General features: G+C 41.0%; 1 protein-coding gene across 4 annotated transcripts in view; it reads right to left on the bottom strand.

Annotated features, from left to right (window-relative positions):
* RALGAPA2 (Ral GTPase activating protein catalytic subunit alpha 2) overlaps positions 1–20,610 on the bottom strand; it is a 322,357-nt gene that overhangs the window by 72,720 nt on the left and 229,027 nt on the right. For all 4 annotated transcript variants that reach the window (XM_059134173.1, XM_059134172.1, XM_059134174.1 and 1 more), the window contains one exon: positions 10,172–10,299. In XM_059134173.1, the coding sequence (XP_058990156.1) occupies positions 10,172–10,299 (128 nt within the window). The remainder of the gene's footprint in view (positions 1–10,171; positions 10,300–20,610) is intronic.

Raw genomic sequence — 20,610 nt, forward strand, 5'->3', positions numbered from 1 at the left:
CCAGGGCCCAGCCTGCTCCAGGTCTCAGACATGCGGAAAGCTTCCCTTAGGCATTGCAGGCGTTTTATTTACGTGTATAAAATTTACATACAATTAAGAACGTTAAAAAAAAAGAAAAAAAAACCCCACAACTACATCCCTAGGATTTGGAAATCTACTTTTCATGGTTCTCCGGAAGATTCCATTAATTTTGAGACCAACTATAAAGTCACCATTCTAATTGTCAGGATTTTCACATGATGTTCTTCAATACCTTTTTAGGGTGGTGATGAATGGATTATTACTTTGAATGCAAAGGAATTCAAAATATGCACAAAACACTATCATTCACTAAAAAGAAAAATACACATGGAATCCAGTTTTTCAGTAAAAATTCTAACACTTTTCTCTTGAATACTATCATGTATGTATTTTTGCCAATATGGTTTGCTCAAAAACTAGTTACTGAGTACCCGCTATGAGCCACGTGTTCTTCTGAGTGTTGGGGATATGGGTGTAAACTTAAGCACGCAGAAGTGGAATAAAAGGGATTTTTGAGGATATATCTATATAAACCTACACAGATATTCTCTTTGTAGAGCCATATTTCTTGGATAAATGAGGTTTTCAATTTTGAAAAAATTCAGTTTTGTAAAATAATGATTTGTTTTTGTTTCTGTGTACCAATTTTTTTTTTCTTTTATCAAATCAATCTCTCTCCCTCCCTCTCTTTCTTCACAGTCAGAGTCATAATGTACCAGGAGGTATATGAGACAGAGATATCAACCAAATGGAGACAAGGTCCCTATTGGCAGCTCGTAGTATAATCAAAAGACAGAAGAGGATAGAGGGAGGCCCTGTCTGGCAGAGAGAGTGTCAGAAGCCTAGATGGCTGTTGGGGGGCAGGGTGGGGGGATTAGTGATCTGTGCCATAGGAGACACACAAAGGGAGTGTTTGGGGTCAGCGGAGCTCACCCTAGGTCCTGCTGTAGGAAGGAGCACAGGCCTGTGAAGAACTGGCTCTGAGACACTGTGACCCCACAGCCATGGAACTGAGAGGGGCAGAACAGAAAGTTATTTCCCTAATCACGCTGCCACCAGCCTGGTTTCTGCACAGATTGTGAGATTTACATTAACTTTTCTGCAAGGGATGGTCTTTTGTCTCATAGTGATAAGTCACTTTATAGCGAAGAAGTGCAAAATGGCTTCTTGGTCCCCCTTCTTGAAGACTTTCCCCACACCATGTGCTTCTTGCAGGCCCCATCAGGCACGAAGGTGGGGGTCAGCCCCAACTACAGGGAGCCATGCCTTAACAAGGAGGAGTGCATGCCACATGTCACGGAGGGAAGACAGTCTCCAACCTTTAACACCTGTGATGGGAAAAAAGAAGTACTTCCAGAGACCTAAGTCCACAGCTGTGTGGTTCCAGTTCTGACAACAGAGGTTTAAAACTCCAGCCTAGTGATGTAATAAACATCAGGGTGACACTTACGGATTCCTCACCAAAGATGAGGCACCGTGCTACCTGCTTGGCCCATCCTGAAGACAGAAGCCAGCTGGGCTTGGGGGGTGCTGCCTGCCACCAGGCCTCAGCACTGGGCCACATGTGGACCGGGCGAGCTATGGTGACGGGGGGGAGCACACAGCCTATAAGGAGACTGACTGCTGCCAGCAAGAAAGGCGGCCCGGTGGGGTCAGAAGCTCTATTTCTTGAAGAGAAGTCAGAATCCTAAATTTCTGAAAATGTAAAATCTCCTGATTTTTCAACGAGGCTGACAAACTCAATCTTGGAGGCCAAGTGCAGTTCAAACAAAACCCATCTGGGGGCTGGATTCAGCCTGCAGGCAGCTGGTTTGTCGGCTCTGGTTTTTGAACACTGGCTTTCAACTAAAAGCTGCTTTCTGGTTGCCTCTGTTTATTGGTCCCAGTTCTGTAGCATTGTCTCCTTTTTAAAAAACCCACACGCTCCTGAAACAACAACTTCTTGTTTTAGTGGCTCCCTGAGACCTCTAGATGCAGTGGTTACGATCTATGTGGACATGGTTCAGGTTGGTCAAGGTCTCTCCTGATAGTGTGGGCCCCGGAGCAGCGCCATGTTCACAGTGCAGTCTGAGGCAGCAGGAGCAGAGGGACCATGCCTTTGTTTCTGTGACCCGCACCTCAGGTGTCTCAGGCTGTGGTCCGAGAGAACACTGGTAGGCCACTGCATCACCTCTGAGGTCAAGTCTGTGCTTAAGCAAAATCCTCAGATATTTCCCGGGGACTGCTGTCATGCCCCATCATCCCCATCCTGTACACACACAGCTGATCATCTAACAGGCGCATGGCATTAGTCTACCCTGCTAAATCTCACCTTGTTGGTTTAGGTCTCCAAGTCTCATCTTTTGATATAATCCCAGTTTCTTATTTTGCCTTGTATCAATTGAGTTAACCCTCTTAGCTTTCTGACAAATGGTATTTTGATAAACATGTGTCTAGACTTCTGTGAGAGTTACTGATAAAAAAGTTGTTGCATGGCAGAAGGGTAGGACAAAGTTGTGGTGCCCACACAGTACCAGAGACACAAAGGCCCAGTCGACTAGTGGTCCATGAATTAATGCATTGCATGTTTGGCCAGAGTGAAGTCACCCAACTCCCAGGGCCCAGATTTCTCTCTCCCATTTGCCAGATGACTGTAATACTTTATCTTGTGTTTTACTGAAATTAATATTTTATATTTAGAAGCTTTCTCTAGGGGCTGCTGGGTGGCTCAGTCTGTTAAGTGTCTGACTTTGGCAGGTGGGGTCAAGCTCCCTGCTCAGTGGGGAGTCTGCTTCTCCTTCTCCTCCCTGCTTATGCTCTATCTCTGTCTGTCTCTCTCAAATAAATAAAATCTTAAAATAAGTAAATAAATAGCTTTCTCTACTCTCTAAAAATAGTAATTTTATCAAACACCATGAGTATATTTGGGGATATTTTGTTCTTTGTATACTCATTCTTTTCTGAAGGCTCAGAAGCTATTTAATAATCTAGTCTAACACTTTACAAGGGGTCCATGCAACATTTCAAAATTCATCCATATAGTCCTATTTGAAAATAAGGAAAACATTTTCCTGTTTTCAGTTCGGGTGCATCCTTTACTTTACTTGATTTCTCAAAAGAAAAAAAAATAGTTCTCATGGATATGAGACCATTGTTGGAAATTTGTTCTACAACTAGACATATACTGGCCTTAAAGGCTGGACCTTACTTTCAGGGCCCAGTTATTTTTTCCTTTTTTTCCCTTCTTACTGTGTTCTCAGTGATTTGAGTTTTCATCAGACACTTTTCAGACTCTTTTCTGTCCCTTGCCATTTGAAGATGATGGGAGGACAAGTGGGGTAAAGGTTAACAGGGCACGCTTCTGTCAGGGCAGCGTGGCACTCCTGTTTCAGTACTGATGCACCGGTGTTAAATATGCACTCATCGGAACCCACGCTGGCACTTACACAGGCTGCTCTTCTGTGCTTCCCCTTCTCTCTCAGAGACAGTTTAAGCCTCACAATAAAAAAAAAAATCTCTCATTTCTTACTCCCTTTTATAGTCTCAACCCACCCATCGGAATTTGCCATTCCTTGACCTGAACCCTACTTTCTGAAACGTGCTTCCCAAGCGTCAAGGTACAGGTCTACTTGCTTTTCTCCTGCTCTTACATGAAATCTAGTAAAAAGTCATTACCTTCTGCAATATTCAAAGTCACAAATCTCATCTTTCAAACTGCTAAGGAACAGATCTAAAGCAAGAGTTTCCCTCCTTTGCTTCCTCTGTCTTCTGAGAAGAGGATATTGTTACCTACCCCAAATTTCTCGTACACTTGTTGCCTTTAGTAGAATGTATGGGGGAGCTGATACGGGGTGGTGCAAATCCCTTCACAATGACATTTTGCCTTTGGGCCTGTTTAGAAGTGTGGCTTGGGAAAGCACGTCTATGCCCTCCCATCTGGGGCATGATTCCATTCTGATGGCGGCTCTTAATTCTGGCCCCCTCCCATGCTTTTCCCATTCTCAAGCACTTCCATTGCACCCAGGAGTGTCATCTTTTTCTCGGAGCTGTTATCATATGATATGTTTGCTTCTTTTCTTGAGATAATTCAGTTCTAGCTCCTATCATACTCAATGCTTTGGATGAAGACATGGGACTGCTAGAATCAGCTATGGAGAAGACCCTTCAGGAAGGTGTGTCCTGCTTGACCACTCTGCTGAAGGTAACTCTTCATTTCTCTGCTCCTCGCTTTTCTATGACACTGTTCTCTCCTTTTCCTCTGCCTCCCTCTCTACCTCTACCTCCTCCTCCTAAGCCTACTCCTCAAACATGATGCTCCGGCAAGGTCTGTCCCTGACTGTCTTCTCACGACCCTCCATTCCCCAGCAAATCTAGCAGGCCCCATTCTGACTTAGTCTAGCAGTTTTACACAGGAATCCCATCCATCCCCCTGCCATTCCCATTCATTGCCTTAGATCAGGCCCTCCCCTTCTCTCAGAACTCCTCCCACTGCCCCTTTAATGCCTCCATCACCTCTACCCCCACCCCCACCGTGTGTGTGTGTGTGTGTGTGTGTGTGTGTGTGTGTGTCCTCTCTGCCATGTGGAAGCTTCTGTGGTTCTCAGATGTGATGTGCATTTTTAGAGCAAAACAGCAAATACTGACCCATCACTTGGAATATCTTATTCATATTTCCACTCGTTCTGCATGGCAAAATAAACTAGATGGCACTGTCTGACTCCTTTTCATAAACTTTTCTTGAGGAGATAGAACCAAATAGAGGAAATTAAAGATCTTCCCAGGAAAATGAACCAAAGATCCTACCAGAAAAGTAAGAAACAGAATTGTTACAGCTTTAGGGAGAGAGGCCACTTCTGAAGGTGTATAAATTGAGACCAGAACTTAGCAATGGTATTAGGAAGTCAAGAGTCTAAGGGAGAAGCTAGAGTATTATCAACTATATCCATTAATTGAAAATGAAACTAAATTTCACTTAAGGAAGAGGTACAAAATTAGTTTTCCTTAGGCAGCTCAGTTCTCTCCATCAAATGCTGATAGTTCCAGAGAGGAGAGATGGCAAATGCCACTGTGGCTATTGTTCTATTGAAGTGGACGTTGATTTTAAAAAGCCACCATCTGTTTGATTCAGGGTGAGCTCCTCCTAACAAGCACGCTGCACATCATGTGGCAATCTCGTCCCTGAAACAAGTTAGCTGAGGAGGAGAATGAGAGAGCCTTGGTTCTGACGATCTGGGGAATTTCTACCAGCCGAGCATGATTTGATTTTGGAATCTTTAGTTGGCTTGGGAACTGTAAACATAACATGTGGCAAGCTTCCCATTTACAACACTCTAGGCATGGGACTGGCCCCCTGATTGCCCACGAGGGATAGAAAAAGCAGATGGCAGGTGAGTTGTCCCTTGTCACTCAGAAGAGCAGTGGCCACGGGACAAGGGCTCCACTTGACAGATTTGATTTAGCCTGCTGAGGAAGTTACCAGAAAACCCAGGAAGGACAAAGGGGCTGGACTGAACTGTTACCGAGGGTGCTTTCCAAACACATCCCTACTGTATTCACTTTTTTTTTTTTTTTGGATCATGTATGACAATAGTATATTCTTCAGTCTTCTGTGAGCCGTCACTACACAGTTCCAACTGTTTGATCATTTAGCCAAGGGTACCCCAAACAAGAACTCCATTGATATTGATTCTCCATTGATATTGATTTACTGCTCAAAAAGATTGCAGAGAAGCAAATCCGTTCTAACAATGTGCCCACTCCTCTGTTTCATAAATGTTTTATTTTCTTGAACATTACTGAACAAACTTGATATGTTTACTGCTCACATTTTTACTCCGAGTTAAATATTGAATTGCAACTGACACTATTTTAGGGCACTGAAGTGTTGGTCATTAGGTGGGGAGGGCACAAGAGATGCAAACTACCTCTTTTCTTTATTTGTCATCAGGCTCAATGGTTGGCTATCTATGGTCAATACAGAAAAAACAAGCACTCCTCTCTAAAGGACTGAAAGAAGGTTTGAACTAAACAATGTGTCCTTTGTTCATACAATAGTAATTCTGATACCTGAGTGACATTTGGATGCCGTGAACAGTTTGGCAATGTTCTATTTAACAACGTGACCTCAATATTAGAAAGAAAATGGGGATACAAGGTTGCCCATATAATGACTGGTGTTGACAAATAAATTTACCATTCTTTGTCAGCATTCATTACTATACCTAATATCTCAGGGTAACAGGTAAGAGCAATGCTTTCTCAGAAATGTGGTCTCATATATGAATTGTGTCTTCTAGGGCCACGCATGCAAGATGCTTCATTCCTTACTAGGTCTTGGTTCATATGACAATAAAATGTTGCCCGGGTATACTGTCAGGCTTTAGGAAAGGAAAAAAAATCTAATATATTTCATGGGGGGAAAAGCTCATACTGGGGGTAGAGGGAGGGTTTGGAATGGGTTCCAGGGAGGCCTTCATGGGCATGTGACCTGAGCAGCTGCACAGTGCTCGCAATGGGCCCTGCTTGGTTTAATACTCTGCTGTTGCTCTCTTGAAGTTCTTAATAATTTTATCTTTGATCTTGTGTCTTGCAATTGAAGTCTGATGAGGCAATGGAGCATGCATAGAGGAAATGTACAGAACATGTGCTCTGCTGATTCCTTGTATATAAGTCTTAAGCAGAGGCCCAAGGACAGGGCTATGGTAGAGCCACAATGCCTGGAAGGTCAGAGAGACTCAGAGAGAGCACACGGGGAAGACTGAGTAGGTGGGGAAAGAGACTATCCTGAGAGGCCATACTCTACCTGAACCAGAACTTGCTATGAGCGCAGAAAGAAAGCAGCGTTGTCCTAAGAAAGAAGAATAACCAAGAAATCCTATATATCCTTACTTGTGTTACTTCCCTGTGTTAGCCACCAACTCACTCTGAAAATGATGACAGAGAAGGAGAGGGAAAAACAGGGGACTCACAGTTCCGTTTCCTGTCAGTCCTTTCTTACTCATCAGTAAACTGAAGTAAGAGTCCTGGTACAATATCTACGTACGAAGAATAAGATAAAAACAGGTAAGTTAGTTTGTGTGGTGTTTTCATTGTTTAAGAACAGAAATATCCATGTATGAGTTACAAAATATGAGCTGTGTCATTGTGGTGATTCCATATATGAGTTAAATGCTTTTTATTTGTCTATTAAACAACATAAGGACTGATAAAACTAATGCTAATAACCTAAATTTTTAGTATTTCTTGACTTAAAGTAACAGTAATAAGCAAATAAAAAACACCATGACAAGCTGAGAGAAAAAGCACAAAAGAATGGAAAAAGCTTCACACTGTAGCATGTTTAAAGGCACTTTCCTTACTTTTTGAACAAGGGGCCCCATATTTTCATTCTCTTCTGGGACCCCTAGGTCCTAGCCCTGGTTTTAGATGTGTCTTCTTAGCCCTTGGGGGGATCTACAGAGGCTTGAGATAGTTGCCCCTGGCATCAAGCAGCCTTGATGCTGGGCTAATTTTAGAACTTTCAAGGTGGGCCATGAGGTGACAGGGTTGGGGAAGCTTGGCTTCCTCAGGAATCACCCAGAAAACCACCTCTGCTGGAAGCTTGGTTTTGTGCCTGTCTGTACCCTGATGGGCCTGACCACGCATTAAATGCTAAAAAGCCCAACTTTCCCACTTGAGGACACTCAGACTCCTGTTCTTGCTATGGTGCAGGCGGCCTGGAACGCCATCCCAACTCCCTGGGGACAGCTTCCCTGTCATCCCTCCAACTCAGCCTAGCTGCTTTCTCTGCAGAGAGCCTCTTCCCTGGCCCTGTTTTACCCACACCTTCTATTTAGTTGCTTTATACAACGTTATTCGTTTGTGTATCTTCTCTGAAGTATAGGGCAAAAACCCTGTTTGCCTTGCTCCCTTGTGTATCCCAAGCTCCTGGTGCTCAGTCCACACTGTTTGTTTGCTAAATGAGAATGCAAGAAGACACCTGTGATTAGGATGTGTTAGGTTATTCAGTGTTTTTCAAAATTCAGATCTAAGGCTTATCTCAATGAAGCAGCAAATTCCAGACATCAGCTGCTACACAATTATTTAAAAAGTGTAAAAATTATTCATTATTAATGTTCTAAAGAACAACAACAACAACAAAAATCCCCAAACCCCACTCTTCCTTTTTCTTTTTTTGCCCTACTTTTCTCAACTTTTCTTCTTATTATACTCTGGTTTCTGGCCTACATGAGCACTTTTGCAGGTAGAAATTAAATAATAGAGTAGTTCAGTGATTGCAAAGTTTTCCCTACTGATAACATCTTTATAAAAATTGTTTTAAGTAATTTATTTGAACAGCATGCATTGAATCTTCTCAAGGTATAAGATAAAAGAAAAATACTTAAATTTTTATAATATCGACATGATAGGTTTTGTTACTTTCCCTTTCTTAATTTCTATACCAAGTTGAACTCTGAGATGTCAACCTGGTTACTTCACGAGTCCCGGAGAATACAGTATTTACTCACCCACATTAGTATAAGTAGCCCTGGCTGGCATCCACATCAGTCCAATGTGGTTTGTCAAAAAGTTTTCAAGTCATGCTGAATCTTATCCTTTGAACTTGTAACAATATTGTTTTCCCTGAACCTGATTATTCTGGTGCTATATTCATTCTTATTTGAGAAAGCAGTGTCGAACAAAATAACAAAGCATGTCCTTTGTAATGAGAAGCTTGATAAGTGGGGAAGGTGACGTGACAGAAATCACAATGGACTTCTAGAAAGCAGAATTCTCTCATTTGCAGATGATTTTTCCTTGCCTTGGTCCAACATACTTGACTGATGAGTGTCCAGCTCATCCTCGTTGACATGCAAACTGACAAGCCAACTGCTGAATAGGTCTTTCTCATTTCTGCCAAGAACCTCTTTCAAGCATTTGTGAAATAAAACCCCCATGCTGAAGGCTGAATTGACATCCGCTCTAAGAGTAAAACTAGAGTGCTGCGGATATCACTTCGAAGAATGCCATCTCCCAAACATGTACCACCGGCCTGGACAAAGCGCGAGGGAGCACGCAGAAGGGAATAATGCTGCCCTGGCCCCCAGGGAGGGACCAGATGGGACCTAATAGCTCTTTTCTACTACTAATTTCTATGATAATTCCAAGTTGCCACATGGCATATGTATTTTTTTTAATCTAAAGACAGAATATCAGTCAATGCAGTGACCAGGATTTTAATGAAAGGTATTTTTCATGAACTGTATCTATTCACACATGAGATTTCTCACCTACCCTCACCCCCACCCTTTAGCAACATCCCCTACGGTTGGAGTGGAAAAAGTATAGAGAGAAGTCGAACACTTGTTTATACTCATTGTCAATAATAATTAGAAACAAAAGAGATTCCAAGTTTTACTAGGAGGTCAGATGCCTTTTGTAGTAATTCTATGAAGTCACCTTAATTTCTTTTTCTTATAGTCAGACATTGTGCCTGGACTTAAAGATTAAAGTGTGCCAACTGACGTCTGAGAAAAAAATTGCAAAAGTGAAATTTCTTCTGGTTTTAGAGAGAGGATCAAGAGTTGGTGAAGATATGGGAAAAATTACAATAAGACTTTTAGCCATTCTCACTAACAAGTTCCAGTGCAACTTCACTGAGGATGCCTTTCCCTGTCCCCGCAGCCAGGTGCAATTGACCCCTCCTCTGACCTCCTAGGAGTCCATTTCAACTTCAGGTGGCACTTGTCCCACTCTTTGACAGATTAGAATCATTTCATTTGCTGTTGGTTTTGGGTAGGCATTCTGGGTGACCCCACTACAGTTTCCTCAGCATCCCACCTTCTACACTTCAGACTGCAACCCAAAGGGATAGGTAGCAGGGAACCTGACCTCAGGCAAAACACTGAGAAGGGATGAGCCTCTCTTGACGGTCACAGACCGTCTTAGCACAGACTTATTTGTCTACAGTATGAAAATAAAGTCTTTTGGAGTTTGGTGAAGCACAATATTATTATATTTAATATAAATTAACAGATGGTATAAAGATCACACAATGTTATTTTCAACACGCACTGAAAAAACATTCTCTCTTCCCTCTTCAACCCAGTGAATACTCACCTCTCATGACAAACTGCTGGAAATCAGGATTCTGGCATGGTTAATAGCTTACATGCTCAAAGCAAAAAGATACAAGCTCTGGTAGAGTGGGATGAGGCACTTCACGGCCCTGCTGGCATTGATGCATGTGGCACATATAAGGCTTGGCAGCAGCTTTCCACTCACTATGGCTCCATCAAACAGAGGCCCAAAAAATGGAACCTGTTGATTCAAAACAGAAAAACACTTACTTTTCCAATACCAGTAAAAGTCAAACCAAAGACACGAGAACAACTGGTTGATGTGTCAGACCTGTCATGACCACCTAGACTATCACCCACGGAAGTGATGCTAACCTTAGCAGGGTACAGGGCTTTCAAATCAAGCAACACAGGTCTGCTCCACAATACTCCTCTACCTTGAACTCTTCAGCAAAACTTCTCATGACAATTATCACTAGGTTATTCTTTATTTCCCTTATGTTGCCACTTACAGAAATAGCATTATTCTTTCTAGGTGCCTACATTGTGTGGATTATGCACACTATACAGCCGTGTCTCACTGTGCACCTCCTAGTCTTGCATCCTCCTAGCCTTGCATCCTTCTAAAACCAGTTTGGAATTGGCAATATTTCTGCATGGATCCTGGTGTGTACACCAGGCCTCTTAAAGGAGATGATGACTATCATGTTAACAACTATAAGATCCTACTTATAGTCCTCATTCTTGAATCTTCCTTCCTCTGCTTCTAAGATAACTGTGTTATCTTCATTTCTTTTCTGCTTCCTTTTTAGAGGCTTGACTTTCCTTCACTGGACCCACTTTTACTACCGGGGCAAGCCACAAAGTTCTGGTGCCTGTCCTTTCTCACTCTCACTCTTTTTTTTCCTCCATTAGAAATTCATCGACTCCATTTATTAATATGGAGAATGTCAGTTCCATGAGGTCAAGGACTAGGTCTGCCTTGTAACCCTTGTATTTATTCACTCTCTCACTTGTTTATTCATTTATTCAAAAATATTTATGTGGAAGACATTGTTCTAGTCACCATTTCTATTTCTGTTGTGTTTTATTCACACAACAGTGAATAATGAAATTCTTTATTTCATTGACCTTACAATTTATTGGAGGTGTGAGAGAATAAACAGTATAAATACATAAAATATGTATTAGGTAGAAAAGCACTAAGGTGAAAGATAAAAGCAAGGAAGAGCAATAGGACTCTTTCTGAGGGGATAAGTCCTCCAATTTTAGAACATATGGCCAGAGAGGGCTTCAAAGATAAGATCACATTTCAGTAAAAGCTTGACAGGAATGAGGGAATGAACCTCATATTATGAGGACATCTGATGGAAGAGCATTCCAGGCCAAGGAACAGCAAATACCTAGCCCTATGGTGGGAGTGTAACTGCTATGGTTAGGAAATAGCAAGCAAGCCAGAGAGACTGGAGCTGAGTGAGCAAGAAAAAGAACAAAAGGCAATAAAGTTGGGAAAGCTAATAAGAAGGGCCTTAAAGGATTCTGGATTTCTGCTCTGAGCAAGATAAAAGCCTTCTGAGGGTTTAGGGAAGTGGGAGATCTGATCTCACCTACATTTCAAAAGTATGTTCTGGCTGTTGTGTTGGGAAAATTGCAAAAAGCAAGCATTATGGAAACCAGTTAGGGAGTTGGTGAATGATCCAGGCAAGAGAGGGCGATGGCTTGGATCAGAATGGAGGCAGAAGTGGTAGGTGTCTGGATATAGTCTGAAGGCAGACAGGATTTGCTGAGGATTACTAATGAAGTGACTGAGAAAAAGAGGCATTAAGGTTGATGCCACGGTTTACGCCCAGCAACTCGAAGTTTGGAGCCACCTTTTCCTGAAGTGAAGACTAAAAGGGAGGGTCACCAGTTCAATTTTAAATATGCTAAGTGTGAGATGCCTATTAGATATCGGTGTTGATGTATGGGGGTGGCAAATCAGGTGACAGATCAGGCTGGAAGTCAAGGGAGATGCTCCTGTTGGAGATTCATAAGAGTTACAGATGGTGTTTACAGCCATGAGACTGGATGATCAGATGAGCAAGAAAAGAGGTTCAAGGACTAATCTCATGCCCCTTCAATGTTTATAGAGGTTGGAGACATGAGGAAGAATTAGCAAAGAAGACTAGGGAGGAGTTGTTGGAGATGGTAGAGAGAAACCTCCACTGTACCTGGCACACAGCTGGAAAGCAAATACTGGTTTAATGGGTGAAATTATTATTATTTTAAATAATTTAAATTATTTAATAAATGCAGGTCTCCATCAAGGTCTTTTAATTTGTGTCAAAGGCTATTTATTTGTGGAATATCTCTTCTGTGGTTGGCACTGGGAGAGGGGCTGGAGATACAATGGTAAACAGAAGACTGTCTCTGCTCAAAGGAGTGGATGTGAGGAACTGGGATAACGCATCTATGAACTAACATCCTTCAACAAAGACGTAAAAGTGCTCGCTTCGGCAGCACATATACTAAACAAAGACATAAAAATCTCTTACAAATTTTTGGCAAATTAAATCCAGAAATATATTTAAAAGACACTGTATCTTGATCAAATCATATTTTGCATAAAAAACCAAGGTTGGTCTAACAATCATAAATCCACTAGTGCAATTTATTACATTAATAAAATAAAGAAGAAAAACCGTATGGCCTTCTTGATAGATACAGAAAAAGCACACATAAAATTCCTCTCTCATTTGTGATTAAAAAAAAATTCCCAGCAAACTGGGAATAGAAGAGAACTTCCTCAATTTGATGAACTCTTTAAGGAAAAAAAAATTGTAACATAATTAATGGTGAAATAATAAATGTTTTCCACTTACGATATGAAAAGGCAAGGATGTCTATGTCACCTTTTCTATTCAACATATCCTAATCATTACAATAAAGAAAATAAAAGAAAGGAAGTAAAAAGAGAGGAATATAAAGATTAGAATTAAGTTATTTTTATTTACAGATAACATTATTATGTACATGAGAAAGGAATTTAACTAGAACTGGATTTAGAACACAAAGGAATTTAACTAGAACTGGATTTTGAAAGGTCTACAGGATACAATATACACTCCAAATCAATTACACTTCTGAATGTTAGTCACCACCAACTGGAAAATGACATTTACAAATACTGTTCATAATAGCATCAAAAACATCAAGTGCCTAGAAATAAATTTGACAAAGGACACACACACACACAACCAAACATGACCGAGGTAAATTAGAGACAACCTAAGAAATGGAAAGATGTACAATGTTCATGGATAGGAAGTTTCCATACTATTAAGATATCAAGTCTGCTGAAATGGAACAAGAGATTCAGCACAAACCAAATAAAAATTCTACCAAGCTGTTTTTATAGATATAGATAAGCTCATTCTAAATTTATATTAAAATGAAAAAACTTAAGTTAGCCAAGGCAATAAGATTTATATTACTTAATTTCAAGGGATACTATAAAACTACAGTAATTAATATATCATAATGTTGGTACCAGGACAGACAAATATATCAACAGAACAGAGCATAGAGTCCAAGAATAGATCCAGGTGATTGGCAATAAAGCAGCGTATCAATTTGATAGGGAAAGGAAAGTCTGTTTCAAAAAAGGCTCTGAAACAAACAGATAGCTATTTTTAAAAAGTGAATCTTGGCCTCTAACTCATTTCACACAAAAAAAATTTAGGTGGATTATAGATCAAAATAGTGAAGCTAAGGGGTGCTGGGTGGCTCATTTGGTTGAGCACATGCCTTCGGCTCAGGTCATGATCCCAAGTTTCTGAGATAGAGCCCCACATCAGACTCCCTGCTCCACGAGGAGTCTACTTTTCCCTCTCCTGCCTGCCACTCCCCCTTCTTGTGCCCTCTCTCTTTCTCTCCCTGTGTCAAATAAATAAATAAAATCTTAAACCTAAAAAACCTTAAAAAAATATTAAACCGAAAACCACAAGATTTCCAGAAGAAAACACATGAGAATATCTTCACAATTTGGGGTCAGGAAAGGGTTTCTTAGGGTGTAAAAGGCAACAGTCATAAAAGAAACAAAATTAATTGGTCTTAATAAAAATGTAAAACGTTCTGCTCATAATGAAAGTGAAAAGGCAAGGCACACATATTCACCAAACTGGACATATCCTCAATGTCCATCAATAGGAGAATGAATGAAACAATTTGTGGTACATTTAACCAACAGAAAATTCCACAGTAATGAAATGAACAAACCATAACTACATGTAACATCATGGGAATGACCCAAACGTTATGCTGAGTGAAGGAAACAAACACAAAGAAGTTCACACCATGTAGTTCCAGTCACAGAAAGTTCAAAAGCACGTAAAACTAATCAACAGTGACAGACATCAGAACAGTGACCACCTTTTTGGGGGGTTAGTGATTGGGAGGGAGTGTAAAGAGATTTCTGGCAGCTGGCAATATCCTATGTTTACATCTGGGAAGCATTAAATCATTTGCTTTGAAAACATCATCAAGCTGTACACTTAAATTTGTACCCTTTTCTTGATTAACGTTATATTAAAAATATTTTAAAAAAAAGAATATAAAAGATTTGAAAAACACAAAAAAACTCATCCTAATGGATACATACAAAATATTTCACCCAACAATTATAGAAGACCCATTCTTTTCAAGCATGCCTAGAATATTTTTAAAAAATTGACCATATTTGGGGTATCTGGGTAGTTCAGTTGGTTAAGCAACTGCCTTTGGCTCAGGTCATGATCCTGGAGTCCCAGGATTGAGTCCCGCATCAGGCTTCCAGCTCCATGGGCAGTCTGCTTCTCCCTCTGACCTCCCCTCTCATGCTCCCTCTCATGCTCTCTCTCTCTCTCTCATAAATAAATAAATAAATAATCAAATATAATCTTAAAAAAATAATGACCATATTGTAGGCCAAGGATCTACAAGTAGAGCCTTATGAGGCCTGATTTCAAGCCTGGTGACTTTTCTGTATAGCTTATAAGCTGAGAATGGTTTTTACTTTTTTAAATGGTTGATAAAAATATTTTGTGACATATAATAATTACATGAAATTCAAAATCAGTCAAAAACTAAAGTATTGCTGGAACAGAGCCATAAACCTTCACTTACATACTGTTTATACCTGTTTTCACACAGAAAAGTACTGAGTAGCTGTGACAGACACTGTGTGGGCCACAAAGCCTAAAAGGTTTACTACCTGGTTCTTCACAGAAAAAGTTTGCTAAGCCCTATTCTAGGTCATAAAGCAAGTCTTTGAAAATTTCAAGGGGCTAAAATCATACAATCTTAATTCTGTGCCCAAAGAACTAATAAGTTAAAATTTGCAACCAAAGGATAACTAGGACAAATTTCTAAGATTAGAAATCAAGAAAGATACTTCTAAATAACTCAGCAGTCAAAAAAAATACTTATTTAAAAATATGTTAGGCTAAAAAGTCATGAGAAGAGTGGATATTAGATGTTGAAGCAGACTGAGAGGGAATATGTGGGATTAAATGCTCTTTTTAGCAAGGAATAAAAGCCTCAACTTCATGAGACACACCTCTGTCTCAAGAAATACTTAAAATCCAAAAGAAAAATAAACTCAAAGAGACAAGAAGGGAAGAAATAGTAAGGACAAAAGTAGGCTTTAATAAAATAGAAACAAATACAGCATACAGACAACCAAGACCAAAAGTTGGTTCTTAGGAGAAAGGCTAATACAATTAATAATCAGAACCTTAACTCAGCATTTCATCCCTGTTGAGCATGTGTGTTCACAACAAACTAAAGTTCCTGGATGACTCACAACTGGCCTCCCCTAGCATGATGACCAGAGCCTGAGATTAGTAAGATTTCCTCACCAGCTGCAAGTTAAGAGGCACACGTGGAGCTCCCATCACTAAAGGAAGCACATCTGAGAAGGAAGCACAAACCTAGAAAGTGCAGCCCAAATGGTTTTTTCCTTATCAGGCCTGGGTGTAGACCAGGACACTGTCACATCAAAGTTCTCTTGCCCAGACAGCTTGAAAGCAGAGAAAGTTCTTTGAAAACGGGGAATTGCACTGAAGTTCATGCTGCAACACTGCTTAGTGTGCCAACACAAGGAGGCGTCCAGCTGTGGAAGCCAGCACAGAGGAGAATCCTTGGGACACAGAAAGCTAGCTGAAATCTCCACTTGATCTGTGGGAATTAATCTTTCATGGACTCAGTCAAGACATCTGGATGCTCCAAAGCAAGGTAACGAACAGCTGAGCTCCATTTAAGTTCCTCACGGATAACCTCCAGCTTCCAGAAACGGAACACTGCCACATACAGGTCTCCTGAGATCCAAGCCACACTGAAAGCAATAAATGCAGAGAACAGGTGGCTTGACTTACCCAGTTTGGCCAGTAATGCATTCCCTTTAAAAACTGGGGGGCGTGTGTTCATAGCAAAGATATGACTAGGATTTCTGCACTCAGCTTTTTGGCATTACCTTTATCAAGCAAGGGGTGGGTGACAGCACAGAGATCCAGCATTCAAGTTTCTGCTGGACTCCATATGTATGGCCACAAAGTGTACACAGGATGTGTACAGAGAAGCACTCACATGTAAACAGGCTTTCATGAATAAGAATCCACATACTGAGGTGAAAGTGAAAACGAACACCTTTCTACTCTTAAAACAGGTTGAGACTGCTGAGATTCAAATTTGGGACTTGGTTTGGCTGCCGAGAAACCAAGTCCCCTTGGTAACTTACTACAGTTACATACATGGATGTATCTGGAGCCCAGGAAAGATGAGGTATGCCCTACTCTCCTTACAGAGTGGCTGAAACATTCAAATGCTATGTTAATCCCTAAAGTGGGTTGCAAATACTATTGTCCTAATGCAAGACAAGGTAGAAAAACCATACAATATTGAGACAAGGGTAAAAACTTTAAGAGAAATGTAAGATATGCTTCTGAGAAAGAGAATATTTATTTCCGTATATTTTAATCTTCATATTGTACATATTCATTCTCTAAATAACAGAGGATCATTTGGGGGAAAAATAGATAAAGGACTCTAAAATTTTTCCTGAAAATTTTGAAGTCTACGTAAAATCTTTCTAGGTAAAAATGGAAGAGATTTCAGATTTTCTCAGGTTTTTTTTTTTTTTTTTTTAAGATTTTACTTATTTATTTGACAGAGAGGAATATCACAAGTAGGCAGAGTGGCAGGCAGAGAGAGAGGGAGAAGCAGGCTCCCTGCTGAGCAGAGAGCTCGATGTGGTGCTTGATCCCAGGACCCTGAGATCATGATGTGAGCTGAAGGCAGACGCTTAAACCACTGAGCCACCCAGGCACTCCATGATTTTATCAGTCTAATAGTTACATATTTGCCTGCTTTCATCAAAGCTCCAATAAGGGCTGTAAAGAAATTCAGAGGTAAATATGTCAGAACCCTTATATGTATGCAGTTTGTAGGGGAGATAAAATATGTATTCAAGAAGACAAAAAAAAAAAAAAAGACAAGAGAAAAAAAGTTTTGGTTCAGGTACAGATATAATGTTCTGGAGCTGCAGAGAGTCCTCTGCTAGTGGAGAGAAGCCACAGATGTCTTTGTATTGGAGGTGGGCATGACTGTGGATATTAGCAGAGACCTGTGGGAAGAAAGGGGCACTCCAAGCAGATGGTATAAAATAAGAAAGAAACAGAGGTGGCACTGGCTCTCTTTGCTAAAGCAGTGTTCTCACAATGTATTCCTTGAAGTGCCAATCTAGCAAGCATTAGTTGGTGTTATACGCATTACAGGTAAATAAAGAGAAAGACTGTGGCTGGAATAAGGCAAAGGGCTGCACGCAGATGGTGAGGGATTTACTTTTTATCACGGTGGGAAGTCAGAGACAGGGCCACTAAAGGGAGTAAAGCAGGAGAGGAGGCTGGACTACATACTTGGGAGGACTGGAAAGCTCTGCCACAGCTATCTAGGGAAATGCATGCAGCATCATTACCATTCAGAGGCAAATGAAAAGACTAAAGAACAGCCATGGGGACTGAGCTGGCCAAAGCTGGCTTTCCATGTAATAGCCTGTCCTGACCATTCCTCTGGAGAGGCTTGACTTGTTCTTTCAAAGCCAGACTTCCCTTCATAAGGGGTTCTCCATGAAGAATTGATCTGTACAAGACCTATGCAACCACAAAGCCCATGAGAGTGCTTAGAATTTAACACATTTTTTTAAATTTATTTTTTATTTTTATTTTTTTTAAAGATTTTATTTATTTATTTGTAAGAGAGAGTGAGAGTGAGCACAGGCAGACAGAGTGGAAGGCAGAGTCAGAGGGAGAAGCAGGCTCCCTGTGGAGCAAGGAGCCCGATGTGGGACTCAATCCCAGGACGCTGGGATCATGACCTGAGCCGAAAGCAGCTGCTCAACCAACTGAGCCACCCAGGCGTCCAAGAATTTAACACATTTTATTTTTATAAAATTTTAACAAAATTTTCAGTCTATGGACTCCTCAGTCTTTCCAGCAAATATAACTGCTATTTTTTTTCCAGTGGGAAATTTATTGTACTTCAATGCAAATTTTTAATTGATTTATTGTCACTAATTTTGACATCTCAAGATTAAATTTATGGGTCCAGATATACTCCTTCAGTTCATAAGTTCACACTACAGGATTGTGAACTTCCCAGAGAGAGAAACGGTAGCTGGTCCTGGAATTGTAGATGGCAGAGATAGAAAAGCCCTTAAAGATAATCTGTTTTGGGGGCGCCTGGGTGGCTCAGTGGGTTAAAGCCTCTGCCTTCAGCTCAGGTCATGATCTCAGGGTCCTGGGATCGAGTCCCGCATCGGGCTCTCTGCTCGGCAGGGAGCCTGCTTCCTCCCTGCCTACTTCTGATCTGTCTCTGTCAAAGGAATAAATAAAATTAAAAAAAAAAAAAAAAGATAATCTGTTTTGACCTTCCTTATGCACAGATATGGAAAGGGGAAGGCATGGCAGTGTCCTCTGAGAATACACAGCTCCACAAGATCACCAATGGGGCAATGTTCTTTGAGGAGGGACCAGCTGGAAAAATGACTCACTGGACTTGGGCTAGTTCCTCGAAAAATAAGTGAAAACACACTTAAACTCTATTTTGCAGAACTTGGGGTAGACACAGGAAAAGAATTTCCAAATAGGGAGAAAGTCCCCTTAGGGAACAATCATGGCATCTCCATGAATGTCTTTTAAAGTAGGCTGATGGATTAACTGGGCCTATCAGGGATTCTTCTTTGATGGCTTTGGAGTCTATAATTCTTAATAATAGAGATGAAATCCTTCATCCATTTTGAGTCTATTTTTGTGTGTGGTGTAAGGAAATGGCCCAATTTCATTTTTCTGCATGTGGATGTTCCTTTTTTTGTCTCCCTGTTGTCGCTCCTAAATAAGGCCTTAGATGTGCAGTTCTTTCAGTTGTTACTATATAAAAGTCCTTTGATGTTGTGATAAGGCATGGGGGAGAAGTGTTCCACAGACCTATGATCAGATCTCAGTCTTTTAGTGAGCCTGGATCTCTGGGCTATGACCTCCACAAGTGCTTCTCAGTTTTGTTTTTTTGTGTCCTCCCCACTTTCCCCTTAGGTGAGACAGCAAAGTGAGAGGGAACTCGAGTTGGGTGCTTCCTTTCCCCCCAGCTTGGCTTGGTTCTGGTAAAACTCCAGCAGGTAAAAGCTCTGGTAAAACACTTCCTCTTGAGGATAGGCCTGGTTAAGAAGAACAGAACACTCCAGGTGTATTTCAAAATGACTTCTTTTCCCTCCCTCTGCTGAAGCATGAGGGTCCCACCCCCCCTCCAATCCTCACTGTGAGAAAGTGGTAGGGCAACCAGAGGGAAAACACAGAAGGGTGGGGGGTCTCCCAAAGACCAGGCCCATCTTGACTCTAATTCACAAATTTGTGTACATGGAGCCTCCAGCAATTGGTCAACTACAGTTGACATTTTCCTACTCTGTTATTGATTCCCCAGGGGTTTCTGTTCCTGGGTTTCTGCTATGGCAAGTTATGATTCTCTGTGTCTGCCTGTCTCTCCAATTTGGGGGACAGTGTTTTCCTTGTGACTTTAATTCTTTGATGGCTCAAAGAAAAGCTGTTGATTTTCAGTTTGTTTAGCTTTTTTCATGTTGTTAGGATGAGGGTGATGACTTCCACGCTCCCTACATGCTGGACTGGAAACTAGAATCTCCCCTACCTGAATTAAAGAAGTTTCCTTCTTGCCCATCCTATCGCTGTGTTTTATCTTTTTTTTTTTTTTTTTTTTTAAGATTTTATTTATTTGACAGAGAGAGATCACAAGTAGGCAGAGAGGCAGGCAGAGAGAGGGGGAAGCCGGCTCCCTGCTGAGCACAGAGAGCCCGATGTGGGCCTCCGATCCCAGGACCCTGAGATCATGACCTGAGCTGAAGGCAGAGCCACCCAGGTGCCCATTTGTTTTATCTTCTTTATAATACCAAAGCTCCTAACTAGTCAACCATTTACCTACTTATTTACTGGCTGTCTCCCTTACTAAAACTGAGATTCCAGGATCATGAGAC

Source organism: Mustela lutreola, chromosome 9 (genome assembly GCF_030435805.1).
Source record: "Mustela lutreola isolate mMusLut2 chromosome 9, mMusLut2.pri, whole genome shotgun sequence".
Lineage (NCBI taxonomy): Eukaryota > Metazoa > Chordata > Mammalia > Carnivora > Mustelidae > Mustela > Mustela lutreola.